The sequence below is a fragment of the Bubalus kerabau genome, chromosome 6 (genome assembly GCF_029407905.1).
Source record: "Bubalus kerabau isolate K-KA32 ecotype Philippines breed swamp buffalo chromosome 6, PCC_UOA_SB_1v2, whole genome shotgun sequence".
Taxonomy (NCBI): domain Eukaryota; kingdom Metazoa; phylum Chordata; class Mammalia; order Artiodactyla; family Bovidae; genus Bubalus; species Bubalus kerabau.
Genome location: NC_073629.1, coordinates 42,294,113 through 42,315,183, shown reverse-complemented (window position 1 = coordinate 42,315,183; position 21,071 = coordinate 42,294,113). Strand labels below are relative to the sequence as shown.

The 21,071-nt window shown below is 36.1% G+C and overlaps 1 protein-coding gene across 3 annotated transcripts in view; it reads right to left on the bottom strand.

Annotated features, from left to right (window-relative positions):
* The window catches only part of OLFM3 (olfactomedin 3), a 61,469-nt gene extending 45,281 nt beyond the window's left edge, over window positions 1-16,188 (bottom strand). Inside the window, exons 1-2 of one of the 3 annotated variants that reach the window (XM_055586892.1) lie at window positions 3,380-3,470; window positions 3,237-3,265 (exon numbers count right to left, since the gene is read on the bottom strand). Coding sequence is in view for 1 of the 3 variants with exons in the window: in XM_055586890.1 (XP_055442865.1) it covers window positions 3,380-3,508 (129 nt within the window). In the remaining 2 variants the exon portion in view is untranslated. Of the gene's footprint in view, window positions 1-3,236; window positions 3,266-3,379; window positions 3,664-15,833 lie in introns of those variants that run through there. The other 2 variants (XM_055586891.1, XM_055586890.1) reach the window with 2 other exon arrangements.
* Between the last annotated feature and the right edge of the window lie 4,883 nt (window positions 16,189-21,071).

The following is a 21,071-nucleotide window of genomic DNA, read 5'->3' as shown; positions in this document are numbered from 1 at the left end:
GAGCCTGAGCTTTTTCAGAGCCAAGGCTTTGCCTTTGCAGACAACAGCTCCTCCAAAGGCTGGAACAATTAGAAGGAAAAGAAAACAGGGCCAAAGAGAAGGGCACGTTTCAAGATTCTAAGAGAAATAGAGCTTTTTCCCCTAATAAGGAGCTGTGTTTAACTTACTTACTAACAAAAATATCTTGGAAATTTAAAAACCTGTTTAAGCTTTTGAGCAATCAAATGTACACTACCTTTGAAAGACCATATCCATATTTGTGTAAATCTGCATTTTTTGCCATCTGTGCATCCCACAGACTCTCATAAAACAAATGTTAAGACCTACACTATTTATTTATTTGAGCTGGTATCACCAACTCAATGGATAAGAGTTTGAACAAACTCCAGGTAATAGAGAAGGACAGGGAAGCCAGGTGTGCTGGGATCATGGGGTCACACAGAATCGGACATGACTGAGTGACTGAACATTATTTATTTATTTATTCATTCATTCATTTTGGGGGATGTTTCAGGCTTATATCATTTGTACCACCTAAAGTGAATATAGATAGAGTTTGAGAAGGGCTGGACATCATAGCTCTGCTTGCTACAAAGGGAATTGTCTACCGGGTAGAGAGAATCTCATGTGGCACCAGGGTCCAGGAGGAGTAGGGAGAGCAAAAGTGTGTGAGATGACTTCCCTGGCCAGGACTGCAGTCAGGTGGCTTGCTTCCACCCTTGGCTCTGCCATTAACCAGAGAGGGGAACTCTTTTTAGTTGCATACACATTTAGATTGCAAGTCAGTCTTCCCACTTGCAGAATAAGGAGGTTGGATTAGATCAGTCATATTTCCAGCTAAGCTCCTGAGAGTTTTAAGGTTCCCGTGGAGGTATTTTGATCAGGGAAGGGGGTTGATTATGTGGGGAGGGAACAGATGGTAGAGGCCCAGTAAGGCCTCACTCCCCCATCATTTATTTTTTGACCCATAACCTGTTTTATATATTAGATTTCCACTTCAAGATTCATTCAACAAATATTTATTCTGCATGTATTACATAAGTTTTAATTTAAAAAAAAAAAAAAGAGGCACCACTGCCAAAAGTAGTGCAAAAATAACTGGCCTGGATAGTTTCTAAGATCTTTTCCAGTGTTAACATTTAATGATCTTAATCTAGGAAATATATATTCATTCATTTTTCACCATAGGAATCCTAACATATGAGCAATTATCTTGTATAGTTAAGATGGAGAAAGTACTTCTGTAAAGTTTGCACTTCCGTAAAACATGCACATAGAAACACATACACACTCACTCACATACACTTTTGTAACCTGATTTCTCCATTCTAGTGAATAGCATGGAGAAGGCAATGGCACCCCACTCCAGTACTCTTGCCTGGAAAATCCCATGGACAGAGGAGTCTGGTAGTCTGCAGTCCATTGGGTTGCTAGGAGTCGGACACGACTGAGCGACTTCACTTTCACTTTTCACTTTTATGCATTGGAGGAGGAAATGGCAACCCACTCCAGTGTTCTTGCCTAGAGAATTCCAGGGACAGGGGAGCCTGGTGGACTGCCGTCTCTGGGGTCGCACAGAGTCGGACACGACTGAAGCGACTTAGCAGCAGCAGCAGCAGCAGTGAATACCATAGTGTAAACTTCTCTGAATTCTAGTTTGTTTTTTGTCACTCAAAGCAAGATTCAGTTGTGTCAGAACATTTGTAGGCCATACCAATATTTTATATTTTTCAACCAAGATTGCTAATCAGAAAGTAAAGGAATGAATTTACTTTAAACTCATAAAAGAGTAAGAAATCCTAAAAGAATCATTTATGATTTGGGAAAGTTAATTCTCCTCCATCAACAACAAATAGAAGATAACCAAACCGATATCTATAGATGCAAAAATATATATATATATCAGAACTAAGGTACCATGTTTGAAATATAATTTGTTCATGAATTGCTTCAATGGTTCATTTCCTGAAAGAGTTAATTCAAAAACTAAGTAGTTAAAAATCACCAGGTACTTGAACATTGAAGATACTTGGTTCGGTAAATATTAAATAGTTTACATTTCTTTGTTTTGTCATTGCTTATTGCTGCCACATCAATAAGCTTGTGTTATATGCTTTCTTTATAACTATGAATAATCCCTTTTACATCCTTCCTGCCACACACATCATACAGGGAAGGAGGGCATTCTCAATCAAGGAAACACTGAGGCAGCAGCAGTGACTGAGGGAGGTTAAGATGTGAAAGCAGGTCACACTGTGCCTCACGTGTGCTCTGCTGGTGCCCTGAGCACTGGGTGTTGCTGGCAAATTATGTAATTAATTTGATCTGACTCTACTCAGTTAATTATACATTGATTGATAGAGTAATTAGTAGTAGTAACTGCAAACAGGTCTTAAAGGCGAATTGCTTTTTTTTCTTTTTAAGTATCTGACTTTTTCTGATCTGTTGGAGCAGTCCAATGATAAAAACAGATAAAAAAAAAAGTAAAGGACTCCAAATACTAATGATTTCTGTAATTTTTATTTGCTAACACAGAAATTGTTTTTCTAGGATATTCCTTCCATTTTAATTTGTAACCTATTTGAGAAAACAATAGTTTTTATTTGAAACATTTTTGGGTATTGCTAACTAAACCATGTTTCATAAACTATGAGAAAAGACATTTGTTATCATGTGGGAAGGGTTAAAAAAACATGAATGAGCAAAAACTACAGGAGTACAGGAGTTAAACTTGTGACAGGAGAAGTCTTTATCAAACAATACAGGGAGATGATTGTATTAAGTAAGTTTTCTGTTGTTCATGATTGTTAGCTCAAAAAAAAAAAAAGTTTTTTTTGGTCAGGCTTTAAATTGTTGAGCTTTTTTTATTATTATTATTCATTCATATTTAATAGAGATTGGTTTCTCCGACTGAATACATTTCAAACACAGGAATTGAATTCTGAAGAAGAACCTGCTATAGTAAAACTAGATTAGCTAGAATATACTCTGTAGCATACTCTGTAGGACAAATTATGAGGATTTTATATCTGTTAAAAGAAGTGAAATCATAAGAAACAAAACATACTTTAAAAAGAAAGAATCCTTTAAAACCTCAGAATAATATAAACTAAAGCTTTCAATTAAGAATTTAATGAATCTAGTATTTCCTGTCACAGCTAATTTCTCAGGCAGTTCATTTATTCTTTGATGTAACTTTAAAGTGTTCATAAAAGAATAGCCATGACTATAGTTACCACATAAATACTGTATCGTTGAAGTAGACCTGTGAATAGAGAAGCAAAATCTCAGCCTTTGCAGTTTATTAAAAAAAAAAAAAAAGCCCACTGTTTTAATGCACTTACTTCCCAAGACAGCCAAACCCACCAGAGTGACTTACTAAGGTATCTGGCGTTGATAGCCTCGTGGTGTTCAGTCCTACCAAGGATGGGAGAGTTTGGGACATCCAGTTTGAGATCATTGCCATGGTACTAAGCACAGCGCCAAGCTTCAGCAGTGGAAGGCTCATTGCTGTGGAGCTAATGAGTTTTCATAGTGACTGATTAAGATCCTGGTGCTGGGCTGGCAGCGGGAGGCGTGACTGCAGCAGCCACATCCACGGCATGAAAAGAGATCAACTTCCCTAGCTCTAATCACGCGGGAAAGCTCACAGAACCTCTTTCCCCCACCCTCTCGGGAAGTGCCCTGTTCTTCCTTTTCCTCCTTTACTGCATACTTTGCTGGATCATCACACAAAATATTCTTGATGGGGCTTCGTTGGTAATTTTTAGAGCATAAGGATAAACGGAGGAGGAAACTTGAGCTTTTCCTGCTCCACTGTAGTCAGTTACCATGAAGAGTTCACTGCCTCTGGGATTTCTGTCAGGATAATCAGCTGCTCCTTATTCTTCATAAAAACAACAAAAAAATCCTCTTAATTGAGGTCTGTCACAGCACACGTTTCAAACTCCAAACTTATTGTCTACAGATTTCTCTGAGCATGGAAAAAGTGGTTTTAGACAAAACATGAAAATAAAATCTGCAAAGAATATCCAAGATCATTAGATACTGTGTAAGAAATTATTTTTTTAATATAGTAGCCTAAAATTAGCACTGTTGCTTCTTAAAAAAATTGTCAGAGATTGATAGCTACTGCGTGTGGAGGACATTGCCCTAGGCATATAACATGCGAATAGATGGAAAAGGCAGCCTTGGAAAAAAGCTTCTGATAATGAAATTTCATAGGTTCCCAGTTTTGCTTTCATGAATGAATGCTTAGCAGCTTCACAGGCACACAGCAAACTCAGTTAAATCTATTTTCACCTTGTGCAGAGTGACAGACTAATATTGGAAGTCTATATCATGAGAGAACATTAAAAAAGCACAGGACTTGGCTTCAGGGAATCTTAGGGTCTAATTCCTTGTTCTCTTTTAGTTAGTTGAGTGACTGACCAGTGAATTAAAACTCCTTAGCTTCACTTTGTTTTCCTTCAATGAGTAGAGGTTGGATTCTCTGCTCTCAAAGGCCTCGTCTAGCTTTAAAATCCAATGATCTGTTTATTAGAGTTATGTTGGTAAGTGTGTGTATTGAATTTGGGCTTATGGGTAATTTTAATATATTCTTTTTATAAATACTACAAAATTGCCCACATCCAAATCTCAGGTCCCAGGTGGTATAAATCAGAGGCCTCTGTCTTATATAATATATGTGATTTAAAATAAAAATGCAGAGAGAAGACATGAAGAGAAATATGGCTGAACGAAAATTAAATGAAAAGAAATCTTATAAAAAAGAAAAAAAATATGTTTTGATTCCTTAGGAGAATTCTGTAATTATTTATATCTAGAAAGACATATATATTTTCTTCAACAGTTTGGCAGAAGAAATAAAGAAAATATCTTTAATAAAATTTAAATATATATATATATATATTTATAGAGGTGTGTGCCTTTATCCTTAAAAACAGCTTTAAACTGAGGTGAGTACTGAGACTCCTCAAATCTTTCTTGCATATATTACCTTGAAATCCAGGCTATTTTTTTTCCTTCAGAATATATCCAGATGATTTCAGCTGGCCCTTATTGTTTAACCACAGTGCCCATAAAACCAAATACTTCTTAGTTTTGTCTTTTTCAAAAATTGTATCATATGGTAAATTTAATGTAAAAGCACAATAGTTTATATATTAAACATAATATTAAATGACAGCATTCATGGAAAGGACTGTGAAATTTGACATTATTATTACAATATGGCAGTAACAAAACATAAAGTAGATTCACAAATCTAATTCTTCAAAAAATTACCTGGTAAAAAAAAGAGAAGAGTGTCTTTTCAAGAGCTTAATTTACAAAATTGAAAACTAATATACATGCAATTACTGGATAATTTAAGATGCAACATGTGGGTTGATAATTATACTTATTAATGAACTATCAGTCAACAAAATAATAGCATCCTTAGAAGACTAATAGCATGAATGTCAGGGGAAATTGGTACTCTTATTTGCAAATTAAAGAGAAATGAAGAAAAATACAATATAATTGGAAGCCTTCTTATAATTTCCCAGAAATGCAAATACCTGCACTGAAGAACTAAAAGAAAACAATAGTGAAACTTTATGATTTGATAATGTTTATAAACATCATAAAAGCCATAATGTGTTTTCAGAAAAACAGATTTAAAAGGCGCACACTGAAAGAAAAAAAGCTTAAATTATGATCATTGTTAGTTATGGAAAATAAACATAGCTATAATTTGTTAAGGTTAAACAGTTTGCATTTCTCTCATAATCTAGTAAATTGATTATAATTTCCATTTTATAGGTTGAGTTCTCATTTGCAGATGGGGGGAGCTGATTTTTCTTTTTTTTTTTCTTAATTAATTTATTTATTTTTAAATTTTATTTTATTTTTAAACTTTACATAATTGAATTAGTTTTGCCAAATATCAAAATGAATCCGCCACAGGTATACATAGCAACCTGTGTTCAGGACTAGAAACCCAGTGGTTACAGAAGCTCTATTAATACAAGCATGGTGTGAATGTTGATGGGGGAAGTAGCAAGAAATGAGCCTGGAAATACTAGCAGTTACCAACTCCCAGGGCTTCAGGGTCAACCAAAGATGTTTGGACATTATCTTGGATGTAATTCAGGAGTCTTAAGCAGGGTTCTGAAGTCATTTGTTTTGTGTCTGAGTTTATCACATTGGCATTTTTATGATTTGGGATAGGCAGATGGGGTTGTACAAACAACAAAGCATATCAGGGGTAAGAGCATCACTTTAGGAGCATATTCTTGTAATTTGGTCAAGAAGTGATGTCCTAGAATACTGTCAGTGGAATTTAAAAGGATGGATTTCATAAAGAATTGGGGTGAAATTAATAGCACTTAGTGATTAAATAGATGTGAGAAGTCTAGGAGAGGAAGTTGCTTGGGGGAATTTCCAGGTTTGGGAATTTGGGTGGTGAATGTTGCTCATCAAGGTAGTAATACAAGTAGAAGTATGACTTTAGAGAGACAGTAGATTTTATTGTTATATACTGGATGTTAGTTGCCTGTGGTAGAGAATCCCTGGATGGTGAGGTACCCACATACCACAACTCTTCAGAAAAGAGTTACATTTCATTAGACCATGCAAACTTAATGACCTCATAATATAATAATGTGTCCTACTTAGATAACAAAAATGGTTAATTTTATAATATAGTGTTAAAACTACTAACAATTTTATTAAGACTTTAATTCAGACAATCTCTATATTTAATTACATATACATAATTTCCTATATGCTTTTCTTTAAAAATAGCAAAGTAAGCCATACATTCCTGATCCTGTTTTCTCATTTATTTCCCCTATTACTCACTATCCCTCTGCAGCATATCTTCTTGAGAGTTGTCTATATTCACTATTTTAAATTTATCTTTCCCTAGTGAACAAAAACTTTCATTAATGGCAAGTTTTTGTTCATACTTCTCTGCTCCACTCGATACTACTTTTATCAAGGCTATGGATAATACCACATTGCCGGATCCAGCAGTCAGTTCTTAGTTCTCAACTTTCTTGACCTATGAACAGCATTCGTCAGACACTTTCTCTTGAAATATTTTTTCATTTTTTTATTATTAGATTATAAATGCCTTATAATGTTGTTAGTTTCTGCTATACAACAAATCAGCTGTAAGTATACATATATCCCCTCTGTTGAGCCTCCCTCCCACGCTCCCACCGCATCCCACCACTTGAAGGATACCACATTCACCTAGTTTCCTTCTACTTTCTGACAGCTCTTTCTCAGTCACTTTTGTTGATGCTTCTTCATCTATATGCTAATAACTCCCAAATTCATTTCTTCCTCACAAACCTCTCCTATCAATTCAGACCTGTATATCCAATTATCTACTTGACATCTCCACTTGGATGGTTAATAGACATCTTAAATTGAACATGTTAAAAAAAAATGAGCTTCTGATATGCCTTTCTGCTCTCTAGTGAACAAAACAAAAGAAATAAACCAAACAATTATATACATGCAATCATTCCTAAATTCTTCTTTATTTCAGCTCCATAGTTGAAAAGTTAGATTTCAACCTTAATTTTTTATTTTATTTTTCACATCTTATCAGTTTCAACAGCATATCTTTTCATCTCTACTTTCAAAATATACCCAACATTCACCGTTTCATGTCACACTCACTGCTACCAGGCTGTTCCAAGTCATCATCATCTTTTCATCTGTTTGTTACAAGAGCCACCAGTTATTGACCTTGTACCATTTCAGTCCTTTTGTAATCCCCAGGAATGATGCTAAAGCTGAAACTCCAGTACTTTGGCCACCTCATGTGAAGAGTTGACTCATTGGAAAAGACTCTGATGCTGGGAGGGATTGGGGGCAGGAGGAGAAGGGGACAACAGAGGATGAGATGGCTGGATGGCATCACTGACTCGATGGACGTGAGTCTCAGTGAACTCCGGGAGTTGGTGATGGAGAGGGAGGCCTGGCGTGCTGTGATTCATGGGGTCGCAAAGAGTCGGACACGACTGAGCGACTGATTAGATCTGAATCAAAGTGATTCTGTTAAGTTATAAGTCAGATTATGTTATTCTTCTACTTTAAGTTATTTACTAGATTCCTATTTCACCCTGGCTAAAGCAAAAATGTTTAGCATCATCCGTAAGGGTCTGCATAATCTGCTTTCTCTTACTTCTCTAATCTCATTTCTTATAACACTTCCCTTCATTCTCTTCAATGGAGTCACTCTCGTTCTTTAGGGATGCAAGATAATTTTCTACCTCAGGACTTTTGGAATTGCTCTTCTCTGGCGGAATTCCAGTTTCTCAAATGTCTTCTCACTTCCTTTCTGTTTTAATTCAAAGATCACTTTCTTATAAAATCTTTTCTGACTATGCTGTCTCAGATTGCTACACTTTTCATCTAATCATTTCATGTTATCCTTGGCTGATTTGTACTTTTTTTTTTCCCATAGAATTTACCACAGGTTAAGATCCTATATAATTATTCATCTTGTTTTTTACTTGGTTTCTCCCCTAGAAATAAAGCTTCAGGAAAGCAGGAATGTTGCCTATTTTGTTCACTGGGGTATTTTCTATGCCTAGGAGAGTGCCTAGTACATGGCAGTACATGCCTAGTAACTGTGTGCACAAATTAATATACTACTGTTTTGTCCTTGAATTTCCCTCATGTTAAAAGAAGACCCTTTTAAATGCAAAAATTGAAATAAAGCACCCTCTATTTTTGGCAAAATAAGCCAGAGTAATATTATTGCATTTTGCATGTGTGTGTTTGTGTCTGCATAATGAACGTATACCTGAGTAGAAAGATAGTTTATACTTAAAAGTTAAGAATGTTTTTTCCTTCCAAAATTGAGATTTAGAATGCAAGCACTTCTGGTGTAAGCCAACAAGTCCTGTCTCTAACTCATATTCTGACTTCTCCTGATACGCCTCAAGTCACTGGAACCCTAAATAAATATGAAAGCAGTCTTCTTTTCCTTTTGCCTTTGGCTAATGAAGTTTGTCTCTGATAACATAGGGGGAGATGGAAGAGACTGTAGGCTATGGAAAGGATGGGTTTAAATAAAATGAATTGGAGAAGATGGAGATCTGAGTGTCCATTTACTTGGCTTCCTTTCATTTGTCCCTTGGCAATCAATTAGAGACCACTTGTGGCTCCTGGAATTCAGTGCTTTGCCATTCTTGCCTTGAGGTTTCAGTGTTGTCTAAAACTGTTCACTGAGAAAGAATGAATTGAGTGAAAAACATTAGCAAAGTTCTCTAAAGGAGGGATTTCTGGCGTCTCATCTTTGCCTTCATCTGTGAAGCTGACTGATGCTGTATAAGCCCGGGGGATCCTCTGTTGGCAGCTGTTGTTGCTACTTCAAAGGAGAAAAAAATGGATGTGTGGGGGAGGAATATATTCAGGGCAAACATGGTTTTTTCCTCTGACTTTCTACTCAAAATTGAAGAAGTGAGAAAATATAAATCTAGGATTGAGCTAGAGGGAAGGAGGATACAAAGTGGTACAAAGAGAGCCCCTCAGACTATAAGGCAAAAGACTTAAATTTTGCATCATCTTCCTCATTGCCTTGTTCCAGGTTGTTCTACTGGGAAATTAAGAAATTAAACTGAATTTCCTGTATAGTCCATTCCATGATACAGTGCCATATTTAAGAGCTCAGGTTTGATCTTTGCAGTCACACAGGCCCTTCCTTACTTTCTGCTTTGACGCTACTAGACTAGATGGCTAGCTGTGTGACTGTCCAGACCCTGTGTATAAATTGGGGATAACAAGAGAATCTGATTCCTTAGGAATTTGTGGGGATGAAATAATCATCTATATATATAACCCTTATCACAAGACCTGGAAAACAAGGGGTTCACAGTCAGTATTTGTCATCATTATTCTAGTGCAAAAGATGTTTATCTTTTCCCCACATTTATAGAAGAAAGAATAGAGACAGAAATTGTTAGCAATGAGGAAGTGAAGATCACCAAACTTTGTATAAATTACTGATAGAAAGGTTTAGATTTAAGAGTTTTAAAAGTGGAAAAAATTCTTGATTCTAATGATTGATTCAAAGGGAATGACTGCTCACAATATCCTAGAAAGGATTTAAAACATATACATCCCATAGGCCAGCTTTGAGGAGCTTCTTATTTAAGCCTGTCTGCCTGGCACTGTTCTTAGAACTTCATTTGTATGAATTCATTTAGTTCTCACATGACCTTTATGAGGTTGGTATTGTTTCTATAACCAGTTTGTAGATGAGGAACTGAAATACTGTAAGGTTAAGTAAGCTAGGACTTCCCTGGTGGCTCAGACGGTAAAAGTGTCTGTTTACAATGCGGGAGACCAGGGTTCGATCCCTGGAGAAGGAAATGGCAACCCACTCAAGTACTCTTGCCTGGAAAATCCCATGGACAGAGGAGCCTGGTAGGCTACAGTCCATGGGGTCGCAAAGAGTCAGACACGACTGAGTAACTTCACTGACTTCACTAAGTAAGCTAGCTGAGGTCACACAGCTAATTAAGGGTAAGTGTAGTATTTGAACCCCAGCTGTCATGTTCTAAGCATGCTCTTAAATGTTATGCACACACACATACACATACAATAACAGTATTAAAGCAACTACTTATTTCAAACTTTATCTTTTTTAAATAATTGGGATTATTTGGGGGAAGCATTGCAGTGAAGTCATTGCATGATCTCAGTACATGAATACTTAAAGCTGAACATAAAAATTAAAAGTAACATGTCTTCACTTATTGAGTTCATCTTTGAATGTGACAGAGCAAGGCTGTCATCAGGGAGACACTGACTCTCAGGTAAGTGTTCACTCCCTGCTTCATTTTCTTTGGAATCTCTTTTCAGATTTTTCTAACTCACCCAGCTTATGAGGGCAAACTGAAGTGTCAGATTATTGCCAAAATCTTTTTTGGAAGAAATTGTTTAGGAAGAGAAATCCCAAAAGAGGTTGGAAAATTGCCTGGTGATCAGAAAGAAGACTATTCCGGTTGTAACATGAAAGAATAAAATTGAATCTTCAGACGTGCAATTTTCTATAAGGTTGTAAGTTGTTTCTTAAAGCATATCTCCCTCTTGACATTTGAAATGTTTAGCTGGAACTAAAATTCTGGTAGTAGTAAATAACTCTGAACCTCAGAGTATAAGAGAAGATTACATTTGTAGACTGCTTTTTAGCAAATTCACAGAAATAGCAGGAGCTCTGGAGAGTTAGTGTATATGTAGCAGCATTAGCTACTTATTTGTCAGCATTGTCCCTTCCTCAGTATGTGTAGTCAAGGTTGTTTTGTAATTTTTCAAGAAAGATCCAGCAGACAAACATAGTTAAACGTGAATGTCGAAAGATCTGAACTGAAACATCAGGCAAGCTTTGTCACTGAAAGTGTCATAAGAGTTATGTAGTTCTATGAAAGGTGGTCAGTAAAACAGTTAAGGCCAGGTCATTAAAATAACTATCACATAAATGATGCTGCACAAACTCATTGCCTCATTCCCTTGTCCTTTTCTGTTCCAACGCATTTAAGAACTACTGGCCTTGTAAAAACAGTTTTAGGAGAGCCTAAGTAACTTAACTTAGAAATAGTTCCCTTTGTGAATACTCATCTAAAAGGGGTCCAGTGACATATGTATGAACTTGACAATGGATAAGAAAAGGAAAACAGTGTTGATAGAGGTTGTCTCTTGTTATTGAAATCAAATACTTTTTTCTGTTTCTTAATATTTTTTTTTATTCTCTCTGCATTTCCCAGATTAAGCATGTATTATTTTCTGGTAATAAATTGTTGATAATGAATTTCTGATAATAAATTGTTGTTAGAAAAACAAGCAGAAGTATGTCATTATTTTGTCATTGACTTTTAAAGACACTAATTTACTAAACATTTATTAGATATTCAATATATTCCTTGGTCCAAAAAGAGTACTATACTGAAAAATGCAAGATTGATTGGGTACAGCGTCATCTTTTGAGTAATTTATCAATCTGGGAATGTAACAGAGTATAAACAAACATGCACACATGAGCTAAATGGTTCCAATCTTATAGACGTACTGGAGGAGTAAAAGAAAAGGAGACGGTACCTTGTAGTGAAATGGCCAGGAAAAATATAGTGCTTGAACTAGTTTTAAAAGTTTAGCTCTAATTCTCTTAATTTTTCACTCCAGGAAATGGACAGTGTCATTTACTATGGACCCCAAAATAAAATTTAAGTCACAGGAATTTTGTTTTATGCTTCAAAAAGTAGGGAATTATATTCTTCAGCCCTTCCTTTGTTAATATTCACCATTTGTGCTAGTACTTTACATTTTTACTTCTCTTCCAATTTTAAACCCATTATATTTACCTAAACCATAACAATATAGGGCTACTGAGTGAAAAAAGAGACTAGAAAAAGTGAACATTATTGTGAAAACAGCATTTTCTCTGAGAAGGAGATGATGCGATAGAAATATCAAAGCTCTTAAAGGACATTGAATTATCAAGAAAATTGTATTTAAAATTACATGTCAATCAGCAGTAGTTTGAATTCTAATATTTATACATAATCTTAGTCATAAAGCATATGGCTGAAAATTTAATTCTAGTGTACAGGCTTCTTGTCAAGTGTCTGCTAAAAAATATGAAGACACAGTATAGCGTGAAGAGTGTTGAGATATTGCCGTTATTGAAAGCAGATCATCTTTGCAATGTATTCTCTTTCCCCCTCCCCCCTCCCTGCTTTCCCTTCTCCCTTTTTTCTCTCCCTTCTTTTCATCTTCCACTCTCCTGTGATTCTGACGTGTTCCCTAGGCTGTATGGCTACAATTTAAGCACAGATAATTCTAGTATTTTACATTTCCAATTTGGAAGTTTTATGTTTTACCTCTCTACTCATTCAACGCTATTTAAGAAAAAATAAAATAAAAGTTCCTTTTTCTGAACATTCATGCATGCTAATGCTATAGTTGACCTCCTACTGTGGTCCTTAAAGTTTTCAAGAAGTTATTGAATTTAAAGCTGGAGATTGTTCATAACTTCTGTTCAAAATGTATGTCATTCATGCGCACATCATTAATAGCTTTTTCTTCTAAGAGTGATTCAGAAACATGCCCATGATAAAATATGTCCTTTCTTATATAGTTTACCTTTCAATAATATATAACATCTATCAAAATACATGTATAAGTTAGTATTTTCTATAAAACCTCCATTTAGAATTATTTGAGGAGCAATGTTTATTGCATGGTGAATTACTTATGCATTCAACAGGGATTTATTGATCAGCCTCTGTATGTGTGTGCGTGTTAAGTCACTTCAGTCATGTCTAAGTCTGTGTGACTCTATGGACTGTCGCCTGCCAGGCTCCTCTGTCCATGGAATTCTCTAGACAAGAATTCTGGAGTGGGTTGCTATTTGCTTCTCCATGAAATAGAGTATTGAAGAAAAAGTGCTGAGGAATCACCTAGAACAGGGATAAATATTAAGGTACATATGAATCACTGGGGGGTGGGGATATTGTTAAAATGTAAATACATTCTACTTCAGATGCTGAGAGCAGGGCCTGAGGTTCTACATTTTTAACAAGCTCCCAGGTAACCAGAAGTGGCTGATCTACAGACCACTTTGGTAGATGGGGCCACGGAAGCCAACCAGAGACAATAGAACTAAGTGAAAAGCTGATGTTTGTGGACACATTCTGTGTCCAACAAAGGAGGTACAACCAAGGAAGGAAAAAAAGGTCAAGCTCTGCAAGAGAGGGGAGAGTGAGGATTCCCAAACAAAAATTTCTTACTGAAAAAAACAGGTTGAAAAGTTCCCACCATCCAGAGAGTTGTTAGCAGAAAGCAGACATTTAATTTAATACATTTTAAATGGGTCCCAAAATTTCTTAAAAGTAAAGTTCTAGTTAGAATTTTATCTTGACACATGTATACCTGTGGCGGATTCATTTTGATATTTGGCAAAACTAATACAATTATGTAAAGTTTAAAAATAAAATAAAAAAAAAAAGAATTTTATCTTGAAAAAGAAAGGTGAACACAAAATAAAGTATCTTAAAATTGTGGGGATATATTAGCATAGATAAGAATAGATGAATAATATGTGTGTATGAGATTATTATTTTTTTAATCTTATCATTTGGTTTCATAGCACAATCATAAAGAGATTTGTTTTTGCAAAACTCTTCAAGAAATTCCCTAACTTTTTCAGAACCTCTCTCATTCCTTTGACATGCAAATCATTGTCTTTTAAAGAGCTCATTCCGTAATTTCTCTCTTCAATTGTTAAAAGATGTAAATTTGCCAGTTACTGTTTAATAATTCCTATGTATTTTATCAGGGCAGTTATCTCATAACACTTCCACCACTGCATGAAATTATGTATTTTGGATGATTTTGACTAACTTCTCTTATATTTGCATTGAATAGCATTGGATAGTTGCCAATCTAAAAATCAGTTGCTCTTGATAGATGCTATCATTAAGGAGTAAGGGATATTTTAGTAGGATTTGAGGGGTTTCATTTTAAAAGTGGCCATAATTAGTAAATATTTGCGTTTTGATGGTTGTTGCTGTCTTATACAGCTTCACAATGGCAGGACTTGGGTGACATGAACTCAGGGTTGACTAGACACTTAGCATAGGCAGTTACCCATGTACTCTGATACTGGGATGAGTGGAATAAAAGAGGATGATGTTTTCACATAATTCACTCATTTTAGGGAAATAGTGGGGCTTCCCTCACAGCTCAGTTGTTAAAGAATTTGCCTGCAATGTGGGAGACCTGGGTTTAATCCCTGAGTTAGGAAGATTCCCTGGAGGAAGACATGGTAACCCACTCCAGTATTCTTGCCTGGAGAATCCCCATGAACAGTGGAGCCTAACGGGCTATGTCCATGGAGTTGCAGAGTCAGACATGACTGAGCAACTAAGCACAGTACAGTCTATTAACTATATCTAGAAAGTTGATGCATTGTGTTTCAGCAGTTATGAAAACTGAAATGTGTACATTTGATTTGGTTATATTCTCGTCCATCCAGGGAGGAAATAATCAGGGGATATGTGGAGTTCTGGGTACTGCCTTAAGTTACCAGTGTTAGAGTCTCACTGAAGGCTTCAGGTATCCCCCAAACCCCAGGAACATACTGGGCCCACAGAAGGTTCAAGCTAAAGGAAAAACCTGAAAAGTTGCTGACTGCAGCTGAACAAAAATGAAACTACCCATGTGATGAGGGTTGGGAGGTGGGGATATCTGGATTCTAATCCTAGTTCTTCATTTAAATTTAGCAGTCTGGCATACCTGAGTCACCTTTTCAACTCCAACATCCTCTGACTCTGTGTACATAGTATTAAAAGCACGGGTTTTGAAATCATATAGATCTGGGTTGGAATCCCAGTTCTGTCACTTACTATGTGATCCTGAGTACTTTCTGAAACTCATTCTACTGATCTTTAAATTAAGGACTTTAATAACTATTGATAGAACCCATCTGATAAAGAACATTCAGGCCATGTATATAGTCCAACAGAGTTAGGCCTATTAACTTGTCACATCAAGAGGGGTGGCACACCAGGGTAACCATGGATCATCTCACCAAGTAAAGGAAGGAACAGGGTTTAAAATAGGACTTGAGGGAAGGATAGAGTTTACATAGCATTTAAATAGAGCAGAATTTTGATAATGCTAAAAAAAGAGCAAGGCTCTGATGTAAAGCACTGAACATGAAGACTGAGTTGAGAAGTGGACTCTGGATTCTGTTTCCTTGGAAACTACAAAGTTAGGATGAATGCTAAACATGGTGTCCCAAAAAACCTTATCTAAGTTTGTACCTGGGTTGGAAATTGAGGCTGCTTCTCAGTGTCAGAGTCGCTCAGATCCTCTAGGCAAGAGTGGACTGTTCCGTTTTTACCGATCTGATTTCAAACAGCTAAGTTTCTCGTAGTCTGTGGTTTCAGCAACCCAAGTATCCTGACACTACCTCCTCCAGGGAAGTAACAAAAGCTGTTTTTAGAGGTTGACTCGTGAGCCTGTGTTGGAGTGGGTTGTCATGCCCTTCTCCAGGGGATCTTTCCAACCCAGGGATTGGACCGGGGTCTCTTAAGTCTCCTGTACTGGCAGGCAGGTTCTTTATCACTAGTCCACCTGGGGAACCCTACTAATAAAATTAGACAATGCATATGAAGTGCTAGGCACAGCTCCTGTCCTCTAAGCAATTATTACAGTTAGTAGTAGTACGATTGTTTAGCTCTCCTTTCACACATAACCTTTCCATAATAAAATTGGTTGTTGATTTTAAAGTACCCAGTGTTTCATCACTAGAACACAACTTTGAAAACCTAATCAGTCAATAAAGGGATGGAGTCCATCGTGACCTTATGAGCCTAATGCCTTGAACAGACGTCTGGATGCAGTATCGTCACTCATTGCCCTTGAAAATATAGATTTCCTGCCCAGGCTTGATCAGAAATACTCCTCAAGGGGCTTGGAATGGAACATATATTTGTACTTTTCAAAAATTGCTGGTGTTGATGCCCAGCCAAAATTTCAGAAACATTCATATAAGCAAATGAGCCCAGGGAAGCATCATCACAGTACGTACATTATCCCCAAATGGTTAAGAGTAAAGATTTAAAATGTCAAAGAGTATAGCTTAAAGGTCATCTAGTCCAGATTTCACTCAATACTGAAATGTACTTTGCAACATCCCTGATACTAGCATTTTTCATCCAAGATACTTGCAGTGTTGGTAAAATCAATCTTACACAACTAGCTACTTTGATATTAGATATGTTCTACTATGAGTAAGACCTTGTTGCCATTCATATTCCATTGACCATTTTGGTTCTGCCTTGTGTTATACCAACTGAGAGGTCTACTTCTTTCTGTTATGATATGGCCCTTTAAAATAAACAAACTCCCTAACCTTGCCTTTTTTCAAGTCGAATATGCCCAGACTTTTTGGCTCTTCCTCTAATGATATGCTTGCAAGGCTTTTACCTTCCTGTTAATTCTTATTTGGACATACTCTCGTTGGTTAATATTACTATGCTCAAACAGAATGAAACTCTCTGAAATATGCCAGGTTTGTCTGATCATCCTAGATCAGAGAAGAATAAAAAGGCTTATTCATACATGTTTTTCTTTTGCAGGATTAATGAAATTTATTGTAATTTAAATATATTATCCTTCCCTTAATGAATTTTTATTATAACTGACTTAAAATGTTTTCCACTCTAACAACTGATGTTTATTAAAGTCAAATCCAGTTTGAGAGAACATGGAAAATTTGCACCTCTGATAATCTATATCTCAGTGGTGAATGAAATTAAAATTTTCTCATCAGTCCACAGGATGATTTAAGAAACATTGTATTTTTAAAATTCCTTAAGCAGTCGCTATGCTCAGATTTCCCAAATAGCTGATCTGCAGAGAATTTGAGAGTCTGACATTCTGGATCTCCAGGCATCTTGCTGATTGAGAAGTGGGCTGCAACTCAGTGGAGAAAACAGCTTAGAGGCTACCAGTGCTTTTTCTGTTTTATGGCTTTGAACTCTAAAATTCAATACTCTTCCCCTTTTCCTTACCCATTTAGCAAACTCAAATGTATTGGATTAGCTGACATATAGTTGGTTAATTCAGGGAAGATGTCAATATAATGTGTATTTAGATTGGTTCATATGTATTTTTTCCAAATTATTAACATCTTGCACCAAAAGTAACAGAAGCAAAGTACAGTAGCACAGCTGAACACAGCAAGCTGAAGTTATGTGCTTCTTTATACATTGTCCAATGTCATTTTTCCTCCCTTGAGGGGGAACATGCACTTTGTCCTTTAGCTGAGTACTCCCAGATTGTGCCTTTTGCTCTTTATAGCTCAGTTGACTCAATAGGTCCTTACCTCCCTTTCCATCAAGTTGTCTTCAAATTTTCTTGAAAGTTAAAATCCTATATTTACTGAAATATTTCCTTACTTATTAGAAACTATATATGTTTAACCATTTTAGTATGCTAGCACAGTTATTGTTTTGTTAGTTCTCTAATCAGATTATACAGATGTGAGTGGTTTGACATAACCAATTATCTTGTAACCCTTCTTGTTTTTAATGCATGATTTTGGAAACGTGATATTTTTCTTCAGGTGTTTTTTTTTGCATTTTATTTGCAGAGTGCTTAGGACTTTCCTAGCCAGAATTGGTTGAGGGATAGTGTGGTTTGAGGGGTTTTGTGGGGCTGGGATCCTCTAACCCTCAGCCAGCTCAGTACCTGTGCTTCTTCTAACTCAAGTGTTTGGGGTCACCCTCAACATCAGTGCCAATATGCCTCACTAAATGTGAACATCTAATGGCTGAATAGATGACACTTTTCTCTGTCAGGAATTGTCAGCCACCTCAGTACCACCACATGAAGAGGCTGGCCCATAAAAACAGATGCTCAGGATTCCTACATTTTTGCTCCATGTTGATATAGCCACTATCCCATTCCATTTGGCATTATCCAATATGATTTTGCTTTATCTTTATTCCTTGGCTTTAATTTCTTGCCTCAGACCCCAGAGTTGATAAGTATCTCTTTCCCCTCCACATGTGGAATTCACTTTCGCTTTCCTCAGGTGTCTGTACCACACAAACTTTATTTCTGTGTGGTTTCTTGTTTATTCTGTCTTTTCTATTATGTTTCTAAGCACAGTGGATCCTTCTTAACCAGGCAGATTTTTCAGTAGTGTCTCTGGTTGGAACAGCCTTGGCCAGTCCTTAAGAGGAAGTTGATTTAGAAAGACTCTGTCATGGGAGCACATAATGACATTTTTGATCCTAAGGGCTTACTTTCAAAGACACTATTACTTTCCAATAAGGCTGTGCCTTTTCAATCTTTATATCTACAAAAGCAATCTATTTATTAGCACAAGACCAGAGTGGAATTCAATTTATGCTGCAGACCTCTATGCCTTTCGTTCTTCTTTTATAATGTTTTTTAATGTTATTTTATATTCTGGTAGATTGTTCAAGTATTCTGACAATTTTCTACATGGGGAAGGATATTAGTGTAGATGGTAAAGGCATATTAATTTTTCCAGGTCAGTGGCAGGTCATTCAGGAATATTTTGTGCCATATAAGAATGTCCTACTCTAAAATCTTTAGTCTTTATCCTCGCATATCTAATAACCCCATAAAGTCACAGCCTGGACAAATCCTGGGAAACACTGGCTGTGGTGCCCCCAGTCTAGGACTGGTAATGTTCACGTGGACTCAGACTTGGTGAGCTCAAGGACTCCTAGGTCAAAACATGAAACTCTTAAATGCTTAACTTCACCAGATGTTCCTTTAAGAAAAGAAAAAGAAAGGTTTTTATTAAGGTCCCTAAGAATTCACACAACATTTTTTGTTGGTTGAATGTTTATATATTTGGTCAGAATCTTTCTCAGAGAAAGGTAATCCAGTGATTTATCATTATATGTAACAAAGCTGCTTGCATTTATAAATGCACCAAAAAACAAAAACAGCCATTATGTTTAACCAACTGATAGTGCTCTATCAGTATGTAGAGCACTAATAACCATTCATTTCTATATTTAAACATAGCCAGATGAAACAACGTGTCTCTAATTCCCAGAAAATTGTTTTACCAGCCAAGTATATTTAAGGAAACACCATTTATGTTTGGTAAATATAAACTAATAAACTACAATTATTTCTACTTTAAAAATGTCATTGCTATTTTGGAAGTAGAAGCTCAGTATTTTGTCTCGGTCAATAGAATCATTGATTCTGATTAAAATGTATTTTTGTGCTTGATTTAAATTGAATAAAGCTTCTTTAACTATATCTATATTATTTCTTTTACCAAAATTAAATGCTTTCAATATCATTGCTCAAATACTGTAATTTCATGTTGAATCTATAGATTATACAATTTAAAAATACATAATGCCACCTCTGAGTTTACAGTGATTACTGCCTTAATTTAAATGCTTGGCTTCATAATATCATAAGTACTTTGTTAAATGTTATAGTATATTAGGAATGCAATCTCTGTTTTAAAATCCAGTTAGTGTTCATTTTAAAAATAGCTATAAAAGAATATGGGAAATTGAAGAGCATTTATTGGTACTTAATGTAAGCTCAGTAAATTATCCAAATAAGCATTCATCTCCATATTAATGTTTTTATATATGCATTCTGCATAAAACTTTGTAAGTTAGGTAATCACTGAGCTGTAACAGGTAATGATCATTTACTCAAATATTTGAAGTAGTTTCTTAAAAATAAATAATAAGTATTCAAAGTAATTTTTAAAATAAACAGTAAGTGTAGCACAGTACTGGAATACAGTTTCACTAATTTTAGGTTTTATATGTGTCAATGACTTAAAATATTTATTTGTTTTGACTGTGTGTTGTGCCTGAGAGAAACCAAGTAAAAATATTACATTTTGATGATGTTAGAGGACAGTGCCATTCTCTATAATCAAGCACTTGGCTCTTCGCTTACACAGTGGTGACTTAGTGGTCTGCCTTTAGTGTAGTCTTGGGACAGCAGTGTGTTTATAAGCCCCCACAAGTGGCTCTAGTGGTAAGTGCCTGCCTGCCAATGCAGGAAATGTAAGAGATGTGGGTTTGATCCCTGGGTCGGGAAGATCCCCTGGGGAAGAGTGTGGCAACTTTCTCCAGTATTCTTGCCTGGTGAATCCCATGGACAGAGGACCCTGGCGGGCTACAGTCCTTAGAGTTGCAAAGAGTCTGGCATGACTGAAGCAACTTGTCTCGCACACACGCACTGCCCATTATATTACCAGTACTTTACAACAGGCTTTTGTGGTTGCTTTGTATTGTTAAACCTATTTTGATCATGAACAACTGGAAGTCCAGAGAGTTTAAAAACATTTGTCATACAGCAAGGTGGCAGACAAAAAAAAAAAAAATTGAAGCATCTGATTCTTCAAATCTGGAGATTATAGTTACTGGTAATTTTAGTCTTTGTGATCCTCTACAACTAGGACACTTTTGCTGTCATAACTTGAACACTAATGTAAAAATGATAGACTGCCATAGCACTGTATATAGCAATGT